The sequence below is a fragment of the Leopardus geoffroyi genome, chromosome B3, assembly GCF_018350155.1.
Source record: "Leopardus geoffroyi isolate Oge1 chromosome B3, O.geoffroyi_Oge1_pat1.0, whole genome shotgun sequence".
Taxonomy (NCBI): Eukaryota; Metazoa; Chordata; class Mammalia; order Carnivora; family Felidae; genus Leopardus; species Leopardus geoffroyi.
Window position 1 is genome coordinate 79,678,518 of NC_059337.1, and position 23,988 is coordinate 79,702,505.

At 36.0% G+C, this 23,988-nt stretch overlaps 1 protein-coding gene across 3 annotated transcripts in view; it reads right to left on the reverse strand.

Moving 5' to 3' along the window:
- Window positions 1–23,988, reverse strand: part of PRKD1 (protein kinase D1) — a 334,322-nt gene that overhangs the window by 69,963 nt on the left and 240,371 nt on the right. For all 3 annotated transcript variants that reach the window (XM_045450589.1, XM_045450590.1, XM_045450591.1), the window contains exons 3-4: window positions 10,166–10,297; window positions 8,374–8,534 (exon numbers count right to left, since the gene is read on the reverse strand). In XM_045450589.1, coding sequence (XP_045306545.1) covers window positions 8,374–8,534; window positions 10,166–10,297 — 293 coding nt within the window. The remainder of the gene's footprint in view (window positions 1–8,373; window positions 8,535–10,165; window positions 10,298–23,988) is intronic.

Here is a 23,988-nt window from a genome sequence, read left to right on the forward strand (position 1 = left end):
ATTATCCTTATCATAAATGTATTCGATATATAAAGCTGATGATTTTCCTCCAATTTGAAAGCCCTGAATACCTTTACTCTGGGCTCTCATCAGAATTGAGTTTTAGCTGAGTGCTACTCAGCTCATATTTGAAGATGATCTATGCAATATACATTCACTTATTCCTCTAAGTTACCATTTCTCAAAGTGTATTCCCCCCCCAGGATATCCCCAGGTTTTACCAGAAAAAGGGGTTCCATATTTGAGTCAGTATAGGAACACTGTTTTCCTTATCCCAAGACTCTGAGGCCCACAGTTATGCTTACTAAATATTACCACGTCCAATACGTAGACAGACCATGAAGCACTTTCCAGTGATCATTTGATCAGGAAATGTTTTTTTTTGCAGAATATTTGATAGGGCCATTACTTTGAAGAAAATATTTTGGGAACACACAGCTCTTTCCCCCTTGCTAGCAAGTTAGAATCACCAGAAATGTCTGGTGATAAAGATAAAAGATAGAGCCACCTATTACTTTAGTAGTTGATTGTAATATTATACTATAGTTTTGTTTTTATTTTTGTTTCCCTTGAAGGAAGATCACAAGAATTACAGTTTTTCATCTGTAATGAAAACTACTGTAGAAAACAATGTTAACTATGCAAATAACATGCATATTAGGATAATGTGGCATACTACTTTTCATTTAGCACCCAAAGAATTTGTTTCCCATTATTAAATAATATAATTCCTGTACCCCATTTTCATTAACTGATAGGAATTTCAGAAAAAATTAACTATTAATTATTCTGATATAATATTTTATTTCTCACATGACCTGTGATGAAGAAACCTAATAACTTTATAACTCATGATTTTTTTTTGTTTCTAGCTTTTAGCTATTATGAATAAAGTTACAAACATGCTTCCAACAATATCATTCACATTGGCACCCCTCAAAATAAAATACTTGGGTATAAATCTAACCAGTTATGTATAAGATCTGCTTGAGGAAAACTATAAAAATTTGATGAAAGAAGTAAAATAAGAACTAAATAATGGAGAAACATTCCATGTTCATGGACAGGAAAATTTAATATTGTCAAGCTGTCAGTTCTTCTCAACTTGATCTATAGATTTAACGCAATCCCAATCAAAATCCTAGCAACTTATTTTATGGATGTCAATAAACTGATTCTAAAATTTAGGAGGAAAGGAAAAAAAAAACAGAATAGCCAACATAATATTGAAGGAAAAGAACAGAATTGGAGGACTGATGCTACCTGACTTCAAGACTTACTATAAAGCTACAATAATCAAAACAGTGTGTTACTGGTGAAGAAGAGACAAATATCATATGACTTCACTCATATGTGGAATTTAAGATACAAAACAGAGAACATAAGGGAAGGAAAGCAAAAATAATATAAAAACAGGGAGGGGGACAAACCATAAGAGACTATTAAATACAGAGAACAAGCAGAGGGTTGCTGGAGGGGTTTTTTGGGGGGGTGGGCTAAATGGGTAAGGGGCATTAAGGACACTTGTTGGGGTGAGCACTGGGTGTTACTACAGGGGATAAATCACTGGATTCCACTCCTGAAATCATTATTGCACTATATGCTAATTTGGATGTAAATTTAAAAAAATAAATGAAATAATAAAAATAACAATAAAATCTTAAAAAAAAGAAAGAAGAGACAAATAGATCAATGTATCAGATTAGTGTGCCCCAAAACAGACCTTCATAAATATAGTCAACTGATCTCTGACAAAAAAACAAAAGCAATACAATGTACAAAGATCCCTCAACAAACGGCACTAGAAAAACTAAACATTAACATGCAAAAAATTAATGTAGATGCATACCTTACATACTTTAGTAAAAATTAACTCTAAATGGACCACAGACCTTAATGTAAAGTACAATACTATGACATTCCTAGAAGATAACATAGGATAAAAACCTACATGGCTTTGGATATGGTGATAGCTTTTTAGAAATAAAATCAAAGGCACAATTCATGAAAGAAACATCTGATAAACTGAACTTCATTAAAATTAAAAAAATACTTCTGTTCTGCAAAACACATTGCTAAGAGAATTAGAAGACAAGCCACAGACTGGGAGGAAATATTTGTAAAATATTTGCAAAAGATAGATCTAATAAAGGATTATTATCTAAAATATACAAAGAACTCTTAAAACTCAACAATAAGAAAACAACTTAATTTTAAAAATGGGCCAAAAACCTTCAAAGACACCTCACTAAAGAAGACAGTGCCTGGGTGGCTCAGTCAGTAGAGCATGAGACTCCTGATCTTGGGATTTTAAATTGGAGGCCCACAATGGGTATGGATATTACTTAAAAACAAAAATCTTTAAGCAACAACAAAAGAAGATATAAGCAGACAGCAAATAAGCATATGAAAGAAGCTCTACATCATATGTCATCAGGAAAATGCAAATTAAAACAATGAAATACCACCATATACCTATCAGAATGGCCAAAATCCAGAACACTAGTAACACCAAATGCTAATAAGGACAAGGAGCAATAGGGACTCTCATCCATTGCTGGTGGGAATGCAAAATAGCACAGCCACTTTGAAGACAGTTTGATGGTTTCTTAAAAAACCTAACATACTCTTACCTTATAATCTAGCAATCAAACTTTATGATACTCAGAAGAGTTAAAAAAAGCTTTTGTCTACATAAAAACCTGTATATGGATGTTTATAGTAGCCTATTCATAACTGCTCAAAATTGGGAGGTAGCCAAGATGTCCTGCAGATAAATAAACTGTGGACACCTAGACAATGGATATTATTCCATGCTAAGAGGAAAGAGTTGTCAGGCCATGAAAAGATATGGAGGAAACTTAAATGCATATCACTAAGTAAAAGAACCCAATCTGGAAAGGGTACATACTGTATGATTCCAACTAGAAGACATTCTGGAAAAGGCAAAGCTATGGAGAAAGTAAAAAGATCACTGGTTAGCAGGACTGGGTGAAAGGGAAGAGGGAAAACAGCTGGAGCACAGAGGATTTTTAGGGCAGTGAAAACACTTTGTATGATACCATAATGATGAATACATCATCATACATTTGCCCAAATCCACAGAATGTACAAGGCTGAACCCTAAAATGGGACTTTAGGTGATTATGATGTGTCAGTGTAGACTCATCAGTATTAACAAAACTACTGCTCTGGCAAGTAATGCTGATAACAGGGGCGGGGAGGCGGGGGTTAAACAATGCACGGGGTTGGGGCAGGTGGTATATGGGAAATCTTTATACCTTCTTTTCAATTTTGCTGAGAACCTAAAACTGCTCGAAAAAATGAGGTCTAAAAAAATGAAAAAGCAAGAAATAAAAAAAAAATGCTTGTACATATCTTTCTATATATGCCTATACACATTTCTGCTGAATATAAACCAAGGAGTAGAACTGTGGATTCACATGTTACTCATATGTTCAGATTTAGCAGATAAATGCCAACCATTTTTCCAAAGTTGTTGAACCAATTTATATTCACAGTAGTAGTGTATAAGAGTTCCAGTTGCTTAATATCTTCATCGATACTTGTTATTATCAGTTTTATTTTTAATGTTAGACATTCTGGTATAGAGATATTTCACTGTAGATTAACTTTAGACTCCTTGATAACTAATGATGCAAAGGACATTTTTATGTTTATTGATTATGTTCTTTTATAAAGTGCTGTTAAAACAAATATTTTTGCCTATACCTTAAATGGGGTTGTCTGTCTTCTAAATTTTTATAGATGTTCTTTATATATTCCTTATATATTTACATATATGCATCTTTTATAATATACATATGTTGAAAATATCTTCTTCCATTCAGTGACTTGCTTTCGGTTCAATGGCATTTTTTGCTGCAAACAATTTCTGAATTTTAAAGATGTCTAATTTATCACTTTTTCCCTTTGACATCAGTGATGTGAGTCCTGTTTAAAAAGGCTTTCCCAACTCCAAGTTCTTGTAGATACCCTTCTCTGTTAGCTCCTAGAAGCTCCCAATGCACCATGAATTGATTTTGTATGTGGTATAAGGTAGGATCAAGATCCACGTTTTCCATACAGATATCCAATTGGTCCTAGAAATATTTGTTGAAAAGATCAGCCTTTTTTCATAGCAGTGATATTCTTGTCAGAAATCAGTTGGCTTTGTCTATATACGTAGTTTCTCAACTCTCTTTGTTCTGTTTGATTGGTTTATTGTTCTGTTGTTGCGTAACACCACATTATTTTTTGATACTCAGACCTTGTATAATCTACACTGTCTTAACAGTCGCTTTATAATATGTTTGGAAATTTTCCAGCTCGGTTCTACCTCAGGAGTTCTCAACGCCAGCATGACTGACATTTGGTGCCACTTTGTTGTGGGGGCCATCCTGTGCACTGATCTCTCTGCGATTTCCTTCTAAGACATTGGTCCCTTAAATCCTAATTGCTTTGGTTGCTTTTGGGCACCTTCAAATATTTTGTTCTGTTCTCTTCTGTTATGTTTTATTCAGCTTGTATAATTGTCCCTTGTAGAACAGTTGATCAGATACAAGCTTCTTCATAGCTAGGAGCAGAAGTTCTGAAAGAGATTATTTCACTTTTTGCCTAAGATTAAGTCTTGTATAACACAGTTTCAATTGATTTTGATTTTTCCCAAATACTACAAGAACATTTGTAAATAAAAATAAAAAGATGAATAAAGCATAGAGAAATGATAGGATTATTTAATCCTGACTTCTCTTTTGCAATTTTCTTAAGACTATAAAATTAATATGGTCTTAATAAGTATACTTATAGTATATAATATATACTATATATACATAATATAATAACACATATGATACATATATACATATATACATAATATATAATATATATATAATACATATCATACATAATATATATATAATATATATAATACATAATATATATAATACAACATATTAATGTATCCTACTCAAGGACCTACTGAGTTTTTCTCATTTCCTTCTAATGCTGGTGATGGTGTGCAGAGAGGTATACACCCCTGCTGAGCTATTATACCATAAATTGACTTCATTTTGGGTCTTCTTAAAAGATGGACTGCTTTATGTTTGGTATAATGAATACCGTTTACTGCCAAAATTGATGATAGATAAAGCCTATCATATGATTTATGTTGTTATGCTCGTTTTCTATCTTAGTGGCATTATGGAAATCTGAGATTCAATTTAGGTGCCAAAAATGAATAAATTAATAGAATTATCAGTGTCTTAATCTGTATGTGAAATGGTGATTTCATAGTCAAAATAAGTCATCAAGTATGGATAGGAGAAACATTTTCTTACATTTGAGAGAAAATCTATACACTTGTCATGGCAGACTTGCAATATGGGTGATATAATGAGATTAATAAGCAACGTCATCTTTATCTTGGTCATCATCTTTTTTGGAAATGGAAAAATATCCCTTATGGTATACAGAACTAAAAGGTTTTACTACTATTGAGATAATATTTCTTTTGATTAGGCATTCACTCTAAATTTTAAACTGTAATTACTGACCTTTTCTGCCTTGCCCAGGGATAAAGAGGGACATATTCACTGTACTCCAACATGCCTGGGTACAGCGGGGTGGCTTTGTTCCTACATAAAGTAAGTAGCCAAGGCATGACCATGACCCAAGGCAACTGGAAAATACGTGCCCTCCTCAAAGCAGGCCAGTATTTCTTCCTTTCTCAGGTATTGGATAAAACAAAAGATAAGGAGGTATCCTCTGAAGGCACAAAAAGCTTTGACACATGTAAAACATGACTTTCAGAGCCAGTATGTCAAATAGTATCACAAACATTATTTCCACGGGCATTTCTTATTTAATGGCTACCCGTTGGGCATTTTACACAAGTTTATGAAAGTTTAGGATAACAACATTTTTCAAAGTATTTTATGGCCCCAATATTTTCTCACCTCACAAATATCTGATTTGATCACAATTATACCAGCATTCTTGACAGACATGGTTGAAATTTGATTTTTAAAAATATATATTTAAAAAAAACATTTTAAGCATTCTACTATAAAAATTTCCATTCAGCAATAAAGCAGTAGTAAGTTTCAACATTTCATGTAAAACATAACTTGTGATCAACTAATTCAAATGATGAAATAATTTAATTTGGCTAAATAAAGCAATTAAATAATTTGATTTAAAAACTTGTATTATAGTCTATAGATAGGTAACCTAAATTATATTTATATATAAATGATATATATTTATAAATATATGCATGTAAATAATTTAAATATGTAATTTAATTTATACTTATAAGATGTAAATTATATGTGATGTTTTGAAGTATATATATGCATGTCTGTGTATATATGTATATACATGTATTTGTGTGTATATTTACATATTATAAAAAGTTGAGAAAGATCTAAAAGAAGAATCTTTAGCATTAATCATCTAATTTATTGCAATAATGAAAGGCTTTAAAGCTTTAGATTCGTTGTGGGATGTTAAATAATTTTTAAAGAATTTGAAAACAATATATAATTAATTTACAATTTTGTTTCTTTTTTTTTTTTTTAATTTTTTTTTTTTCAACGTTTTTTTATTTATTTTTGGGACAGAGAGAGACAGAGCATGAATGGGGGAGGGGCAGAGAGAGAGGGAGACACAGAATCGGAAACAGGCTCCAGGCTCTGAGCCATCAGCCCAGAGCCTGACGCGGGGCTGGAACTCACGGACCGCGAGATCGTGACCTGGCTGAAGTCGGACGCTTAACCGACTGCGCCACCCAGGCGCCCCCAATTTTGTTTCTTAAACTTACTTGTAAGTGTTCTATAAATAGTGTGAGTCTCAGTGACTATCTTAAAAGCAAGAGTAACTGCTAGCACTTGAAAAGTCACTACTTACAAAAATTCAAACTAAATCAAGGAATTTTAGAATTGGGAAGCTGACATGAGAGTTATTTGAAAAAGTAAATAGCTTTTGATTTAAGCACCTTTTTTTTTTAATGTCTGTTTATTTTTGAGAGCGAGAGAGAAAGTGTGAGTAAGGAAGGGGCAAAGAGAGAGGGGGACAGAGGATCTGAAGCAGGCTGTGAACTGACAGCAGAGAGCCCGACATGGGGCTTGAACCCACAAAGTGTGAAAACGTGAGCTCAGCCAAAGTCAGACACTTAACCGACTGAGCCAAACCAGGTGCCCTAATTTAAGCATCTTTCAATGAAAATATCACTAGTTCCAATTAATGCAACATTATGGAATAATATAAAATGATACACATACATTCTGAATAGTTACCAAACATAATATATTCTTCTAGTTAACAGCAGGATTAAGTACTTGCCTTCCTCCAACAGACTCACTTCATGAAAGACTGAAAACACAACAAACTCTCAATTTTAAGTCAGTCACGGGAAAATAGTATGACATTTTCCTATTTACCAAAATGAGCATGTATTTGAATTATATGTCTTGTTCATGCTGTAACAAAATTGAAGTGATAAGGATCACAACAAAATATTTTCCAAACAAGGAACTAATACAACTTTTGAGAGATGTCTTCAAAATTTATTGCCCTTCTCCACATCAAGAGGGATGAATTTAACCTTACTGTTTTAATAATTTTTAATTTTTTTCAATTGAGTTTTACAATAGCTAGATTACTAAAAAGTCTTTAGGGGAAGAAGTAAATACGGGAAATTTAAGGCCTCACATTGTTCGCCTATTTTCCTATTTTAAATAATTCACATAATTACCACAATTTTTACTTGGTTGTGAATGTTTGGAAAATTCGAATTTAAATTTCTTAAAAAATATTTAAGTCCTATCCACAAAAGTGTTTAGAGCTAATGGAAATACTTAAAGCATTTGAGTGCTATTGTTCTCATAACATTTGTCAATCTGTGTCACCCTGACAATACCCTGGAATGTATGCCAGTATTGCCAACAAATTAAAGACTTTCATTATTTTCATAAGAACAAATTTGAACTTTTCTCCCAGAATAGATATGCAGCTATGTCACAAAGCACTCTAATAATCTTCAGAGAAGAACATCTTTCATCTTTGGTTTCCCAATTTTGACAAAGTGTGTTTTGCAACATTCACATGTTAGTTTGTGCTGGTCTGGCCCTATGACCACGATGAAACCTTACATATTTTCTAAATGCACTGAGGTCATAAATGAAAGCAAACTCAAAGTTGTTGGATATTTGAAGCACTGACCAGTCTACAGTACAAACCCTGAAAAAACACAGTCAATAACACCCTGGCTGTGTCCTCCCTCCCGGGGTGCTGTCTTGGATTGACACTGTCATCACATTGTCCCACAGATCTCTCATGCAAACGGATAAATGGAAAAACAGGAAGCTGTACCAGGAGGGGCTCGTCAGGGGCACTGGTGGAGAGCTCAGCAGATGCTGTGCGGATGGTGCTGAGCCCAGTGAGAGAAACGTTCGAGAGCCTTCTCCTCCTCACGCCACTGCAATTGTTGGGGATTTTAAATGCACATCTCTTATGGTAATTCAGTCCGCATCCTGGAAAGAGAAAGTAAAATGATTTTTGTTCAACCATAAATTAAAAGCTCTTCTAGTATCAAGTTATGCATTTTTAAAAATAGTATTGTTTTCGTTTTTCTTGAGGCTATTTAGAAATTCAAATTTTCTTTTGAGCTTTTTCTGTTTTCTTTTCAGAAATTGTAAATAAGGTGGGTTTTGAATTCTGATTCTTTTGGACGAGCTCAGCAACTACTCTGGTTATCATTTTTGTTTAAATGTTCTTGGATATAATGGACTTGGACTTTAAGGGATCTAGCAAAAACAAAAACAAAAACAAAAACAGAAACAAAAAACCCCAAAACCACCAAACAAAAAAAGAAAAAACAAAACAAACAAAAAAAAAACAACAAAGAGATCGCCTGAGGCTTTTTTAGCTGCCACAAGTTAATGTGAGTGGACACATAAGGGAAAGTTAATCACAGTGCATCACAACTTTTGAACTTGATGTGAATCCTGGCTCTATAATTTTTTTGTTTACATGACCTTGCACACCTCAGTTTGGCTATCGACAAAATACGGATAATAACTACCTTGTAGAATTGTTAAGAAAACATGTTACATTTCTTTACATGCTGGTTTCCACATTTTAGATAATTAAGAAAACACCATTTTTTGTTTGATATTTCCACTATGTATAGTTCCCTGTGTGTCACACAGGAGGCCAGAAAACTTCCATAAAGCCACACTTCAGGCAGTTTGTTCTAAGTCACTGTCACCTAACTTGTCTTCTCACAGACAGAAATTCAAAAACTGTGGTTAGCTTATTTCTAGGTTGCATCATAAATGCTTGGTTATATCGGCCAAAGTTCAAACAGCTCTACCTCCTACAAGTCAGAGAGAACACTGTATGATTGGAGTATTTTTAAGATTTATAATGGTGTTCTAGCCACTTGAGTTTAAAGAGTTCTTTTCATGGTAAAGTTCATTTTATGGCAAACTACGCTATTGTTAGAAACATGGGCACAAGTTCCAGGCCACCACTCTACAGCTGATTGACCTTGCATGGTTTGATTAATCTCCTAAATTTCTGCTAATTTCAACAAACATTTAGCGAATGCCTACGAATCAAAATTCCAACATGGGGTGCCTGGGCGTCTCAGTCGGTTACACATCCGACTTTGGCTCAGGTCATGATCTCACGGTTTCTGAGTTCGATCCCCGCATTGGGCTCTGTGCTGACAGCTCAGAGCCTAGAGTCTGCTTTGGATTCTGTGTCTCCCTCTCTCTCTGCCCCTTCCCCATTCTTGCTCTCTCTCTCTGTCTCTCAAAAAAAAAAATAAATAAATATTAAAAAGAATTTTTAAAAAAATATTGAAAAAATTCCGACTTAAGAAGCAATTATTATTTTCAGTTTGTTGCCAAAATAACCAACACAAAAGAAACACATCCACGTAGTACAGGGAAAATGATATGAGAATCAGGTTTCCCAGATCAGAGCAAATAAGCTGAAGACAGGAAATGTAAAGAAATGAACAGAGCAGAATCCATGCATCCCCAAAATTGCTGAAAGACATAAAGTTAAGAAGACATTATTGTAGAGGGCACAACATAAGCAGGTAACTTATGTGTTCCAGCATGGGATCTACTTGGTTGGGAAGGAAAGACCTTACCTTCGCATTTAAGGCCTTGACGCACCAAACCCCACAGCATTTCTCCACAGTGATCACAGAAAGCCGGAGCTCTATACGAGTGAACAAAAAGAGCGTGGGGACGAATTTGAAAGTCTTCAAAGGTGGCAGAAGCTGTAAAAATAGTAACATTGGAAAATAAGTCAAATAGATACTCTGATCTATAGATAATTAGCATACAGGATAATTATTTTTTTAATGTTTATTTAGTTTTGAGAGAGAGAGACAGAGACAGAGAGAGACAGAGTGCAAGTGGGGGAGGAGCATAAAGAGAGAGAGGGAGACAGAATCTGAGGCAGGCTCCAGGCTCCCAGCTCTGAGCTGTCAGCACAGAGCCCCACGCAGGGCTGGAACTCAGGAACTGTGAGATCATGACCTGAGTCAAAACCAAGAGTCTGATGTTTAAGGGACTGAGCCACCCAGAAGCCCTCGGGATAATTAAATATGTAACTATGGATCGAACTCTCTGGGCAAAGCCAGGAAAGATAAGATGCAACATTGCTTGGCTTTAGTGGTGAGACTCCATTCTTCTCACCCACAGCTTTACAGCTGGTGGCAACCCCCTCGCTCTTCTTCCCGCTAGTCAAAGTTTCAGGACACTTTGAGGATAGGCAAAACGTGGAAGAAAGCATGAATGAAAGGACAGTTCAATAAGATTTACAAACACCTGCTCTTACTTAAAAATGTTTTGCTTTTTCTTCTCCAAAAAGGCAATAAGAAATATTAATAGAAAAAAAGAAAACTTGATGGATTGAATTTAGACAGATCAGAAGATGGTATACTTGACTATGACCATGAAAAGGTATATCAGAAGGGGGAGTGTCCCTCTGGGAGACAGGTAAGAAATCTGAGCAGCCTCTTCTTGGGGAGATAGAGTTGTTTGACCTCTTAAGGCAAGACAACCAAGCATTTATAACTACGTGGCCTCTTCACCAATATGTCAGAGAGATTTAATACATACACTGGTGAATTCCAGTCCACTCTTCAAGAAATACACGTTACCAAATCATATTCATGATGCAGGGTACGTTTTGTTTTTGCGTATCGTTACTGAGTCTATATAACACTCCTGCAGAGTATTGAAATTGATTATTTTTTAATGATATTTTTCCAAATATTATTTCTTATTGTGTTACAAAAGTAGTTCATGCTTTTTGTTGTTGTTCATATCAAGAAATAGAATGATACAGAGAATTGAAAGTAAAAGACCATTCACTTTTCCCATATTCTAATGGGTAGGGGGTATATCTTTGAGACTTATTTGCATATATAGCCTAACGATGAGCCTACCCAGTACAGTCCAGAGTGCCGTCCTGGGAGGGAGAAGAACTAGATCCAGCTTAGACATTACTCAAATGACACTTCACCTAATCATCATGAGCCTGTTTCTCATACATAAAAAGAGAAGGTCTGACTGATGGTAACTTCTCCAAGCCCTAAAAGTTTACACTTCCATCAATGTTAGGACCATGTGTGCTTGATTTCACAAGGTTTTATTCAAAGAGAATTTGGGGGGAAACTTAGGCCTTAAATATATTGTTCTATTCTTTCTCTTCCTTCTGGTTGTCTTCCTGCCTTACTTTTTCTACACACATTTGTTAAGCACCTTCAATGTTGTCAATGGTACAACTGGGCATAAAGATCTAATGATGAGTAACACATCTTCACAGAGTCTACCAAACTAGCAAGAAAGAAGAGTAAAAACAAACAAACCCACAATAAGTATAAAATAACTTCTAAGGTTCCCAGAGAAACTACAAAATGTGACCTAAGATACTAAATAGAACTAAAACTACAATCTGTAGGCGTTCTGGTTCCCAATTCATGTCCTTTTCACCACACCAGTGATACATCTTATCTTCCTTACCTCTGCCCAAAGAGTTATATCCAATAGCCCCATGATGTGGGAAATAAATAGTTCCAGTTTTCCTATTGTGGCCTTGGAGAGCAGGCTATCGGCTAACAAATCACTCACTGAGTGTACTTAGAAGTGCTTTTACCTTGCTAACTCAAGTATGTAAGGTGGGAGAGAGTGCATACTAAAAACGTAGGCCATTCACCTCTGCTACGTAGTTGTCCAAAATTAGGAGGACAACTTTGAGGGTATCGCATCTGTCAGGGCAAGTGACAATACAACATACAGGAAAGTGAATCACTTTCACCAGAAAGAATATTGCTGATGGTTCACATGACATACAATTGGATTTTAATAAGAGAAAAATTTTAATGGGTTGGTTTTTCTTTGAGGCTTGAATAAAAACACTTTATTCCAAATTAACGTGCTTTATTGTTGAAAATCACCTGTCATCAACTTATTAAAATTATTACTTTTATTCAGTTGGAAAGATAATTAAAATAACAACAATAATTAAGATTTACTGTGCTCTTGGTATATACTGGATACTATGCTAAGAGATTAAGTGTGGGAAGAAGAAGGTGATCAAAGAACCACAAACGACCATGTACCAACACGGCCTACATGAAGTTCTGACTAGAACTTACAATTCTTTATAAAAAGGATTTCAACTGAAATAAGTTTGAGAAATTGCATGTTAGGTTTCTCACTTTAAGATTCACAATATTATGGTCAATTCTTATCAGTAAAGGAGTATGATTTGGGTACTAATCATCTACTTTTGTGGTCTGGTCAAAACGTGTCTAATTTGGGAATGCAAAATTCTCTTTAAAACTGAGTTCTCTTACTATTGGACAAAAAAATTTTTTCTAAATATCAAAAAAAAAAAAATACTGTGTGCCAATCATTAACTCCTTGCTCCTCCCCCACTCCCACACACACCAGAAGTCACCCCTCAGGACCAAACATCTATGACAATACTATAATACCAATTAGTTAATAATTACTGTAGTTTTCAAAATAAGAAACATTAGTATTTGAGAATACTAATACTAAGGTGCACTTAGATATTTTTGAATTAATCAGAAAAATATAAATAATTAAACTGAGGTTTTTCAATGACCACACTCCTTCTCCACTCACACCCCACCCCCCTAATTTATGTCAGGTAAGTTTGTTTTTTCACTTTTTGAAGGGTATTAACATTCATAAGCAGTTAGCACCCTTGACTTATGTTTAAATGCCATTTTCTAAAGTTCAATTTTAATATTCTCCTGTTAATTTTAGAATAATTAAATACATTTTTAAAATAAAACTACCAAGTGTGGGGAGGTTTTCCATCCATTTGAAATCAAAGCACAACATCCATTCATTATGAATTTACCTGTTCTGCACCCTGGGGGAAATCAGCATTAGCTGAGTGTATGCATGCCATCTCACCTAATCACAAAATTGCACTTCAGAGATAATCACTTAGTACAGGAAAACAAAGTGAATGCTGTAATTCCATTTCACTTAAGTTTTGGAATCAAAATGGACAGATAAGGGAAGGAATATTAAAGAGTCTAGAGGTTCCAAGAGAGGAACAATGTGCTATCTGTCAGTATGTCATAATCAATCAACCGACCTAAATTAAAAGCATGTGACAGGGCTACAAACTCAGCACAATGGGCCCCTTATACTGGTATTTGTGTCTCTTTGATTTGCTCTATTCAAAGTCTATTGTTATGCTCCAGTGTGCAGGAGAGGAGAAAATGACATGCTTTCCTTAGTCATTGAGCATTTGAAACAGGTAATTGAGCCAAAAACTCTAAAATAATCAGTAATTCTCTTAAGGTTCATTATGAATTGTTGCACAAAATGGAATAAACTGTTTGGTTAGCAGCACAGAAGATGAGGCATCTGAAGCAAAATAAATAATCTCTGGAGGTCAAAACTATTTGCATAATAAAATAAAATCATGTCAGCTCCTCCAAGATTTCCAGTATTTTTTTTTATTATTATTGGTAATTTTGGCAATTTGGGAGAAGCATTAACTCTTTCCAGCATCGATGATTTGGGACAGATGCAATAAGAGAAAAGGTTAACACGCTGCAAGTATTATCTCATTCCATTTTTCACAAGCAATCTATGACGTAGGTATTATTATTATCCCCACTTTACAAGTGAGAATACTGAGTCTCAGAGAAATTAAGGAGCTGTCCTAGGTAACAGAGGATCTTGGTTCAGTCTTCACACCCTGAACCATATGAATTCTCTAAGCCACTCTGAATCAAATTATCATATTTCTCTGTCCATTACAACATTATGGATTGTAAACTGCATCTTTATTTTATGAGTCTCTAGAGAAGATTTTTTAAAATTGCAATGAAATATAACGCATTATCCTAGTATCATGCATCCTCATCTCAGAGATGTAAAAGATACTGGGGAGAAAAAGAGTCCATGAAATTAACACGTAGAATGAAATTAATTCAGTTTGTGATCAAATATCCTTTTAAAAGCTTTCTGCATGAACTTCATTTTTTGAAATCCTTCTGCCTCCAAACAAATTGGGAGTTAGTAACAATAACTGGTTTCTAAATTGTTACAAAAATCAAAGGTAATGCATCACTAACAGCCAACTGGAAGTTTGTATCCACGCAATAACCAGTGTTGCCACATTCAATTGATACAGTCTGGCCAAGAGCAAAACATTATGAAGTTTCTTAAAGCTCTTAAGATTTGTAGATAAATTTCCTTTTTCCTTAACCTCCAGAATATTGAAAATAGCTTCTGGATACCATTCCCACATAAATATACCTACTCATCAGTTTTAAGGTATGAGGTATGGATAAGGAACCGTATCTACTTGCATATCCTATCTTGCATCCAGACACACACATAATATACAAACATCATCCTCTGTTTCCTGAGAGCTTCCATTAGTGCAATGATGACTCCTCACATATCGGTTTATTGCATTTATGAATGTCAAATTAAAAAAAAGATTTTTTTAATACTGAGACCCAAACACTCCTTTGTAACTTCTACATGGCCCATGTCTTTCGTAAAATAGCTCATGGTGGCCAAGAAGTCCGTTCTTCAAGCACAGAATTGAATGATGCTGGTTTTATTAGTATATCTACAACCTACCAGGTAATGTAGTGTATGTTTGAAATAGAAAAGTGACAAGGAAAAGTACGTGTTGTTGAGGGTTCAAAATCAAACGTGGATGAGAGACCCATAACTAATCATAACAGAAAATGCAGAGATGCAAACACCAAAGAAAGGGTGACTAGAACTAACTGGGTCTCTCAGAGAAAGCTTCATCAAGGATGACATTGAACAGAATCTTGAAGGATGAAGTGTGCTACATTTAGAAAAAAAAGGGAATGGGATTAAGAGAGAACATTTTTATGTAGTCTGATTTTACTTAATTATAGCCAATTTTAGGATTATCTACATATTTCTTTATAATTATAATTACTGTGAGTTCTTGATATTTCATCTTTGCTACACTGTTAGGACAGTTAGCAAAGTGACTCCGACTTTCCATGTGCATGTACCTGAAGGATGACAATACATCATTTCCATGCTATTGTGGCCCAAGTATTTGACAGTGTTTGCAAAATTAAGCTTGCATATATCTGTACTACCTCTGCTTACCCATACACTCATATCTGTCCCCTGAGGCTGGTGATTTCTTTCTGCTTCTTCATTTGTCCCAGTTCCTCCAAGCCATGGGCTTTTTTTTTTTTTTTTTAATGTTTATTTATTTATTTTGAGAGGGAAAGAGAGAGCACGAGTGGTGGAGGGGCAGAGAGAGGGAGAGAGGGAATCCCAAGCAGACTCCACACTGTCAGCACAGAGCCCGACCTGGGGCTCAAACCCATGAACCAAACTGTGAGGTCACGACCTGACCTGAAATCAAGAATTGGAGCCACCCAGGTGCCCCACTCCAAGTCATGTCTGTACCAGTTTCTCCCTTTGAAGAAACAAGAGATGGGAATTTCTATTTTTGACTTATATCTGACCAGAAAAATGTTAGTGAGGTGCAATGATGGGAACTTGGGAGGCTATGAATATCCCAGAGGGTACAGCAGCCAAGAGAAAGAAACCCATAAAGTGTGTTTAGATATGTTGATTAGGCAGTTCAGAAAGTTCTGGGAAAATATTTTATAGGTCCACAGCCAGAGGACCTTAAAAAATGGCTCTGAAAGGAATGATCTCTCAAGCCAATTGATAGCACAATAACAAGTTACCCTAATTAGGAAGAAAAAGGAGGGGTGGCTACAGAAGCTGGCATAACTGCTCAGGGAAGTCTCCGATCAGCTCATACTGGGAAAGAAAATGCAGCAGTTACAGAAGGAGTGGCACAGAGTCCAGTGAAGGTGAATGTGGCTCCAGTTAACGAGAGCCACCCCAAGAAGACTAAGAGAAGAAAAACCCAAAGCTCTGAAAAAGTCTGAAACACAGCAAAAGACCTTTCAGTTGTGTTATATGTGGAAAGAATGAAGCAGAGATAGTCCTGAACCATGAAAAACAAACAGTTTAATGCTAATACATGAAATAGAAAAAGCTAAACTCTTCAGCTGCAATATTTTCCTATCTGTCCTAGAAGAAGGGAACTATTTTCAAACAACAACAAAAAATTAGAAAAAAAATATATTTGAGAAGAAAACAGAGTAGATGAACAAAGACTATCTAAGAGCTTTAAATGAACTATTTTCAACAGGCCCAAACATTTAAACAGGCCAAAATTATATAGGAGGGCTCAAAATTCACTTTTAAACTTTAAAGGTTTATTTTTTATTTTTTATTTTGAGAGAGACAGCATGAGCAGATAAGGGACAGAGAGAGAGGGAAAGAGAGAGAATCTCAAGCAGGTTCTGTGCTGTGTGGAGCCTGATGCGGGGCTAGAACTCATGAACCACGAGATCATGACCTGAGCCGAAATCAAGAGTTGGAGGCTTAACCGACTGAGCCACCCAGGTGTCCCCCACTTTCAATCTTAAGAAAACACCTACCACGATATTTAGCAATATTCTAACAGAATCTTATTGGGCTTAATGAAATTATTCTAAAGGCCCTCTCTAAGAAAAATAGAACATATTCTGATAGGAATGGGAAAGCTGAAAAGGAGAGTAATGAAGAAATTTAGCCCTAGTTGCTTTCAAAATATTCTGTAAAACTATGATATTTAAAAATGTGCTGGTTGTGCATAAGACAAAAGAGAAATTAAAAAAGACAGATACTGATAGTACAGTAATCCATTCTATGTATGAGTTTAAAATATGATAGAGGAAATATCATAAATCAATGCAGCAGGAAAACATTACTTAACAAATGATTAGTAATTAACTAACTGGGGGGAAAATACAATTTAGGAGCTTTAGGAATTAAGGAAACACAGCAAATTTCCTATGTTGTGTGTGTGTGTGTGTGTATGTGTGTGTGTATACACACACACGTATGTATAATATCATATTACATAAATTATACCTGGTGAGTAAAAACTTAAAACACCAATCCAAGAAAACAGAAATGAATGCTCATCAAATCCGTAAAAGAAAAATGACTTTAAAAGTAAGAGGAGCTCATAAATCTTAACAGTGATGGAAGAAAGTGAATAGAAAACTTCATTAGCATGATTATGTAGCAGGCACTACTGGATGACTTGCCAAAGGATCATAAGAAGAGTTTTTTTAAGCATAGTTACAATAGGTATATTTACAATAACTATATAATGCTAGGTCACAGAAAGCTAATTATGTCAATACTTTCAGGTATTTAGAATATAATTACTAACATTTGAGGAGAGACCCTATGCATTGTTCGACACCGGGCGTACAGATGACAAGGCCTATGTTCTACTACAAAAATTAGTAAACTCTGCCACGTATTCATTCTTGCTCAGAAAGAAAGAAATCCTCCTCCCCCTCCCCCTCCTCCTGCTGCTGCTGCTGCTTCTTTTTCTTCTTTTTTTTTTTTTTTTTTCCCCTCTCTCTGTTTAACCAGAAGCTAGCAGCAGGACCACAGGAGTGTGTTTGATAGCAGGGCTAAAACCCTGCTCAGGAAGCAGTTTATGAACCAGGAGAGTTATAGTTAATGTCTGAGTGACCCACCCTTTGTTTCCCTCCCAGGCAAATGAACTCAGTGGCTGTTGCAGAACATCTGCTTTAGAAGTAGCAATGCCTCCCCTCCTTCCCAGAAGGCGCTACCAGGAAGAAACAGATACAAAACGGCAGCCCATGTAATTAAAGGCTGGCTATAGGGCTGAGTTATTTTATTCCATCTATTTCTATACTGAGAAGTCCACTGGGAACACTATCCTCAACATTAAGTAGGTTACACAATCAATGTGGGGCTTGAACTCACAACCCTAAGATCAAGAGTCACATGTTCTACTGATTGAGACAGCCCGGTGCCCCCTTCCTCTCAACATACTTTTTGCTGGAGCCACTACTGATGTATGCTCCCTGTCTTTCACACAAACCTTTGATTTGTTTAGCATGTGGCTACCCCTAGGTATCTAACTCTGCTTATCCCCAAATTCAGCTCTGGGAAGCCTCTGATGCTATGATTGCCCCCCACCCCCCACCTGATGTAAACTGTTCTCTTCCCTGTTCTCATAGGCTAATGGGCACACTTGTATTATAAAATGTTATCAGTCTATACTGCAACTCCTTACTCTTTTATCTGTTCACTTCTGACATAACATTGCTGGGGATAGAGATCATACCTTCTCTGTTTATATGCACATAGTAAATAATCATTTAATATGACTCAACCATGGTTGAATACATAACACAATGCCTTCAAAACTTACAGGTTTGTCTGCAGTTCTAAGGTTCTACATTTTATTAAGTCCCAACAATCTGCAAATAAAGTATTTGAAGTTCAGAGTCAAAGCCCATCAAAACCATAATTTGGATCACATTTTAAAAAGCGTCTAGCAATGCTTTCCAGAGATGTCCTTGCTAGTTCCTTATTAATCTAAAGGCAGTATGGTGTAGCTAGTGATGAAAATCATGGATACAGTGTCAGAACAGACCTGGCTACTACAGACCTGGGTACTAATCTTGGTCATAGCAAATGAGTGAAGACCTGGCTACTACTAATATTGGTCATAGCAAATGAGTGACCTTGAGTAAGTCACAGTTCACCTCTCTGAACCTGACTGTCCCTGTCTATTAAACTGGCTTAGTAAAGCTCACCCGCCTGGGCTGTAAGGAAGACACAAAGTAACTAGCACAGTCCCAGTGGTGATTATCCCCAAAATGTCTTAGCATAGTTTAGATTAACAGTATGGGCTTTGTTTGATGAAATAACTGAATACTATTATTAGCGGTAGCATTAATATTATTTATAATTCTTATTACTGTCATCTTCAATATTAATAGAAGGCAATACTGCTTTTAAATCTAATACCAATGCATAGCACTTAAAAAATCTAAGGGCTTTAAAAACTATTACTGTTTGTTCCCTCTACTACCTTATAAAGAATATGTTTCCACTCCAGAGGAAATTGCTTTTCTATCATCCACTGCGCTGGTTAACACTAATTAAATCGAGCTAAGCCCATAGGACTGTTTCTATCTAGTTCCTTCTCTAAAATGAATCAATTAACAGTTGGGAATTGCCATGGGGAAAGAAGGGTCACCACAGCCTGATGTGACTGAATGACAAATGCCACAGCTGGAAAGAGATTAGAGAGCATCTCAGGTCAAGAAAGAACATAAATGGTTGCCCCATGTGTCCAACATGGAGGAAAAAGAAAATTAAGTAAAAATGTCATGGAGTCAAATTCTAGCTAATGAGTGCAGGCTCTGCAGGCACCCTGAATGAAGGAAAGAAAGGTCAAGTCTGTTTCTTAGAAAGCTCTGGAGTGTACAGGAAACGTTATACCTTTAAAAGGATAATGACCTCATTTACATGAGGAACACCCGCGTACAAATCGCCCTTTAGACTACTTACAAAAGGCTATTAGACAAGGCTAGGTAGGTGCTATCTGAAATGCTCTGATAGGCAGCAGGGTTTCTGGCAACAAATGGCATCACTGATGTCAAATACGTTTGCACACAGAGACACCAGGCTGAGGTCCTATAGGCTTTGTTTCAAGTTTAAGTCTCATTGTACCGTTCATAAAAACAGATGCTTACTTTTGATCATAAACAAAAACACCCTTAAATGCTGTGAAATCTGCTGGGTATTCCCACTGCAGGAGAAGCAAGAGGAAGAGCGAGAGCTGAATGGAATCCGGGGCTTGCCGCAGGCAGGAATCTTTCCCCGCTGCTGCTCAGGGCACCAAGAGAAGGGGATGTGCAGCTGAGGAACTCCCTGGGTTCTTTTGGAAGAAATCAGGCTGACCGATTCATTGGTCTACTCTGGCTCATTAAAATAAGGGCTTTTATTCATTGAAAATCTGAGTTTATGCTTTTTAGTTACCTGTATTGAGGTACAACTTACAGTAAGTAAAATCTGCCCTTTTTTGTGTACCATTTTGACAAGCATATAATTGTGTAACTAACACCATAATGGAGATATGCACCAATTTTATCAACTCCTCCCAAATTCCCCCTTTCCCCCATGCAGACAATCCCCTCATCAGCCCCAGCCCCTGGCAACCACTGATTTATTCTCTGCTCCTTTTCCAAGATGTCATATAAATGTAGCCTTTTGAGTATAGCTTCAGCCAACATGATGTATTTGAACTTCATCCATGTTGTGTGTGCATCCATAGCTCAGTCCTTTTTATTGTTGAGTTGTATTCCATTTGGTTGATAAGTTACCCTTTGTTTACCAATTCCCCAGCTGAATCCTTTCAATAGGCCATCAGTTTATCCATTTACCAGGGCATTAGGGTATAGGGTCATATTGAGATTGAGGGTGGTAGGGCTCTAGGGTCCAGAGCCTGGGTTCCAGTAGGAGGAAGAGGTGGAAAGAAATGTTTATTGGTGATCTGTACAGAATATCCATAACATGGGGACTTCACTGTTAAAAAACAATTTCTTTTTTACAACACTGGACAGCGAATGACTTTGAGAGCAGATAAGGTGGCCTCTCTGTACTTTATTTCGCACATCTTTTGAAATGGGTATAATTATAAACTCAACTAATACTTTCACAATCATTTCAATGAGAAAACATTTAATTCTTTTTTTTTTTTTCAACGTTTATTTAATTTTTTGGGACAGAGAGAGACAGAGCATGAACGGGGGAGGGGCAGAGAGAGAGGGAGACACAGAATCGGAAACAGGCTCCAGGCTCTGAGCCATCAGCCCAGAGCCTGACGCGGGGCTCGAACTCACGGTCCGCGAGATCGTGACCTGGCTGAAGTCGGACGCTTAACCGACTGCGCCACCCAGGCACCCCTCAATGAGAAAACATTTAAAACTAGCAATACTATATTTGGTACTACACTGTGGTAGTACATAAAGTATGGTAAAATATAGTAGACATTTTCTCAAATATATATGCAAATGCAGATTTATAACAACCTTACATTTTTACACCACTAGCAAACATAAACTCAAAATAGATCACAGATTTAAATACAAAACCTAAGCCATAAAACTTCTAGAGGACAAGCTTAGAAAAAATGTTTGTGAGCTTGGTCTAAGCAAAGATTTCTTAGATACAACAACAAAAACTTAATTAATTTTTAAAAACTGATAGACTTCATCAAAATGAAAAACTTCCGATATTCAAAAGCTCTATTTAAAAAATGAAGAGAAAAGCAATAGTCAGAGGAAATATTTGCCAGGTACATTTCTTTGATAAAGGGCTTGTATCCAGAATATATTAAAAACTCCCAACAATATTAAGAAAAGAACCAAAAAAAAAAAAAAAAAAAGGAGCCAAAGGTTTGAAAGACAGTTGATGATCAAAGAAGTTCCATAGATGGTAAATACACATAGGAAACCTAGTTCAGCTGGGAACATATGGCAGGTTCGGTGGGCTTTGGTATGCTAGTTTGGGACCATTATCTCCATTTATGATATTCGTTCAGTCACAAAATCATTCTTGTTCTAAATATTTAATTTATACATTAATGATTTGGGGATATAACTCATATATAGGTCTATCTATATATTTTTATTTTTTTATTATCTATAGTCTTTTTGGCTACTCATATCACATTCCATCTTTGTGAATGAAATCACAAACTTTGGTCCTCACTTCAGAAAATATTTTGGGAGATTAAGTCATCATTACCAAACAATTTTCAGAAAACACCATAAGTAATTGCAGATTATGATTTTTAATCTAAGATTAACTGGGTTTGGACAAGCTTTAGTTTTGTACAACAACTTTCATGTTCCAATTATCAAAATTCTCTGCATGTGTATGGTAAATGAATCATTATTGCAACTTAGTTCATTTCCTCATTCAATATACATTTTATTCTCATATGGTGCTATTATAGTCGTATCTGATTTTAGCATTTATTCCAATTCCATTTTCTCTCTCGTTTTAAATTGCAAATCCCAATGTCATTATTATTTAAAGCAACAAAGGGTTAATTTTATCAGCATATAAATTCTAAACAAGCTATCTAGTGATTTCAGAATAATAGAGGACATAGAGCATAGGAAAAAATGTTTAAAAGAAGACAGATGTAAATTTTTCTCTAAATTTGATGTTTCCGGGGCGCCTGGGTGGCGCAGTCGGTTAAGCGTCCGACTTCAGCCAGGTCACGATCTCGCACTCCGTGAGTTCGAGCCCCGCGTCAGGCTCTGGGCTGATGGCTCAGAGCCTGGAGCCTGTTTCCGATTCTGTGTCTCCCTCTCTCTCTGCCCCTCCCCCGTTCATGCTCTGTCTCTCTCTGTCCCAAAAATAAATAAACGTTGAAAAAAAAAATTTTTAATTTGATGTTTCCTATTATGGTTAGTTCAGGTAGTAATGTTTTCCTAGTAAGACTTACCGGCATTGAGGGGGAAGGGAGCAAAGCAGTTTTCAAATTATATATGCAATCCTTAAAATTTGGATAGTTGCTCCTTTCCTAGCCTAGAGGACTAGTCTCCTGTGATTATTATTCCACATGATGGCAGAGTTCACTTTGTGCTGGGCATGTAGATAGCACAGAGGCAGAAAGGACTGTGTTGTTCAATACAGTGTAAGGGGCTAGGAATGCTAGCTCTGGAGCAAGACTGCCTGGTCTGAAATCCAGCTTCACCACTTACAAGGTGTCTGACCTTGGCCATGATTCCTGATTCTGTGGGTCTTGGTGACCGCATCCGTAAAATGAGAGTGGTAACTATAACCATAATTCAGGCTTTGAATGCGGACAAATTAGGCTAAAAATCATAGACACTTTCAAGAGGGAAGTTCTGGAGAATAATTTAGATCATCCTGAATGCAGACATACATACGGATTTTCCAAATCATCATATCCACTGCAAATTACTATCACTTTGACTGTTCTTGCCAATATTTCTACTTCATTTCTATTTGCAGTGTTATTCCATTTGCTAAGAACTTCCTGAACAATGCTGAATAATAAAGATAGCTCTTTTCTTGTTAACCTTAGACAGTGACTTGCACATTCTTGTTAAAAATTATATTGTTGATTTAAGTCAAGTATTCCTATTGCTTTAAGATAATATAAAATCCATGCCACGTTATAAAAATTGACTTATTAATAATGTCAAATCAACTTTTTATTCCTAGAATAATCAAGGAATTATTATTTTGTATTATTCTCCTGTATTCTTATGAATTCTATTTTTCTCAACACTTTATTTTAGGACTTTTGCATCCAGAAAGCAAAAATATTTCATTAATTGCATGTGGGTTCAGATTTCATATATTCCTGGGTTTTAAATACAATTTTACTACTAAGTAACTAGGTGATTCCTGGTAAATTATTTAACTTTTCTATACCTCTGAAAAAGGCTTATCATAGTGCCTAGTGAATGGTAAGTGTTCTCCAACATTAACCATCCCATTAGTGGACATAGTCCAC